The sequence below is a fragment of the Gekko japonicus genome, unplaced genomic scaffold, assembly GCF_001447785.1.
Source record: "Gekko japonicus isolate JY-2015 unplaced genomic scaffold, Gekko_japonicus_V1.1 scaffold299, whole genome shotgun sequence".
Lineage (NCBI taxonomy): Eukaryota > Metazoa > Chordata > Lepidosauria > Squamata > Gekkonidae > Gekko > Gekko japonicus.
This window is the reverse complement of record NW_015170896.1, coordinates 273078-275895: the sequence shown is the minus strand read 5'-3', so window position 1 is coordinate 275895 and position 2818 is coordinate 273078. Positions and strand designations below refer to the sequence as shown.

The following is a 2818-nucleotide window of genomic DNA, read 5'->3' as shown; positions in this document are numbered from 1 at the left end:
GAAACGGAGATGAGCACCGCAACCCAAGAGTCGGACTCGACTGGCTTTTGAGCAAGGGAACCTTTACCTTTACCTTTAAACTTCTACCCCCTCCATGACCGTATGTGTGTGGTACTTCAGGTGCAATCAAGTATGGAGCTGATGTGCAGGTGTGGGAAGGGAGGAGGGTCCAGAAACCATCATCAAGATTTATTACAGTCAAAAGATCAGCCAGCAGCAGTCTGCCAGTGAGGTTCAGAAACACAACATCTGTCCATGCCAACCCTTCGTTATGCCCCTGTGCTGCCCCAGCCAGCGTTTAACTGTAGCTAAGTAGAACTCCTGCTGCCTGAGATTCTGATCCACCTATCTCTTTCCAGTTCTTCCTGGTTCTGTCCACACTCTTCCTCCTGGAACTGGTTGGGTTGTTGGTGTTTGTCACCTGCCGGGACAAGGTAAGCACTCTCTTCTTCTTTGGCACGCCTGAAATAGCTCCCTGGTCCAGCATAGTTTGCAGGGCATCCTCATTCAACAAACAAACAAACATGTTCCATGCTTATCTTCCCTTGGAATGGTGGCCTCCAGGGCTATTTTGGGGCAGGAACGCACAGGAACGGAGTTCCGGCTGGCTTCAGAGTTGGCCACGCCCACTACAACCAAAACCTCTCTGTGTGTGGCTACAGAGGGAAGGCCTGGAGAGCGACCCCGCCCCCCCGGGCGATTAAATGCCTCCCCGTGCCTTTCCCGGCCTGTTTAAACTGCCTTCCTCCCTAAGCCTCTCCGCTGTTGCAGAGAAACTCAGGAAAGGGGGGGGGATTTAAATGCCTTTCTTTCCCTTCCCCAGGGAAGGGGGTGTGGCCTAATATGCTAATGAGGTTCTCCTGTTGGATGTGGCCTATTATGCTAATGAGTTCCTGCTGGGCTTTTTCTACAACCAAAAGAGCCCTACTGACCTCCAAAGAAGAGGCAAAGCTTATAGAAATGGGGGATGAGGGAGAGGAGAACTGGTTGGGAACTGACAGGGAAGGAGCCTTCCCTGTCCCCACCTGCATCACTGGAAGCCTCACCTGGCATTTTTCTGGCTTCCAAACCTTTAGAAGAGAAGACTGCTAGGATACTGTTTCCATCCTGGTTTTCATTGCTTCCATGAGAACTGGAAACTGGGTTTATTATTTTTCCCCAATTTGATTCGATTTATTACGATCAAAGATCAGCAAATATCTTAAAATGTTACATATAGTTAGCAGCAAAAATACAGCCAGACAGTTGATACAGATAATTTTTTTGGTAATATTTTAAAGATGTAAGCTGAGATCACATTGTTGGAGACCTCATCTCCTTGTTCCACTCTACTATCACGCGCTACAATCATTGGTCAGTGGCCTATCTTGTATATTTTTGAATTTTGCAAATAAATGTTACAAACTATCCTGCTTGTTTTTCATGGCCTTTTAAATCCCACTGGTTACAATTTTTCTCCTCTTCGCTGTGTGCATGTCTATGTATCTTCTGATTGAGAAGTCACTTCATGCATCCAACGAAGTGGACCCTAGCCCATAAAAGCCCAGGCCACGTCCATTTTATTAGGATTGGGTCCTGTGGCTCCATTCTACTAATGAGGGTGCCTTCCTCTGGCAAAACACACCTCTCCTGCCAGAGGAAGCCTCTTTCTACCGGAGGAAGTCTCCACCCTTAGCCGAACAGCACCGTAGGGTACAATCTTCAGGCTTCCAGATGCAACAAGGAGGTGAATCCTGAATACCATTTGCAGGGCAACAACAGGAGGTGGTGTCAGCCTCCATGTGCTGCTTCTAGGCCTTCTAGAGGCCTTTGGGGAACCAGGAAGGGGCCCTTGGTATGACCCCGCAGGTCTGCTTTTGAGTTTCTTCTGTGTCTTTGCTCCAGTTCGATGGCTATGCTCAGGCCAACCTGAAGGAAGGGCTGAAGCTGTACAAGACAGACGACAACCTGGGCCTTACCCACGCCTGGGACCTTGTGCAGACGGAGGTGAGTGTTTAGAACACGCCCCCCTGCTGGAGATTTGAAGTACTGCAGGGATAAGGTTCCCCCCCCCCGCCCTTTTCCTCTAGCAACCCCTCCCCCTCCCCCACCCCGAATATCTGTGATATTGCCTCCTGCTTCCTTTGCTCCCTAGTTTCGTTGTTGTGGGGTGCAGAACTACACAGACTGGTTTGTGCACAACAGAACGCAGGTGCCGGAATCGTGTTGCATGCTGCCCAGCAGCTGTCAAGTGGAGAGTGCTCAGCCACCATACTTGTGGTCAGAGGTGAGATGGCGGGAATGGCGTGCCGCGCAAAACTCTCTGGCTCGGAGAATCTGTTGCCGCAGGAACATGTTTTGAGCGGTGTTCCTTGGAAGACCTTGATGGCAGGCGGGGTTATCGGCCTGCAGAGGATGGCTGGAGTTCTCCCGGGATTACGGCTGGTCTCCAGAGATCAGTTCCTCTGGAGAAAACGGCCACTTTGGAAGATGGACTCTATAGTGTTATACCCAGGGCTTTTTTTGTAGAAAAAGCCCAACAGGAACTCATTAGCATAATAGGCCACACCCAATAGCAGAAACTCATTAGCATATTAGGCCACACCCCTGACAGCACATCATATTAACATATTAGGCCACACCCCCATGTTGCCAGAAGTGTGGTCATCCAGCCACACCCACCTTTTGCTTCTTATTCTGTTTACCTTGTTTGTTGTCAAAACCCAGGGCTTTTTTTGTAGCAGGAACCCCTTTGCATGTTAGGCCACACACCCCTAACGTAGCCAATCCTAACGAGTTTCTGCTGTTGGGTGTGGCCTATTATGCTAATGCGTTCCTC

At 49.7% G+C, this 2818-nt stretch overlaps 1 protein-coding gene across 1 annotated transcript in view; it reads left to right on the top strand.

Annotated features, from left to right (window-relative positions):
- The window catches only part of LOC107116601 (tetraspanin-4-like), a 17610-nt gene that overhangs the window by 8655 nt on the left and 6137 nt on the right, over positions 1 to 2818 (top strand). The window contains exons 5-6 of the mRNA XM_015418541.1: positions 1885 to 1986; positions 2135 to 2266. Of these exons, the coding sequence (XP_015274027.1) occupies positions 1885 to 1986; positions 2135 to 2266 (234 nt within the window). The remainder of the gene's footprint in view (positions 1 to 1884; positions 1987 to 2134; positions 2267 to 2818) is intronic.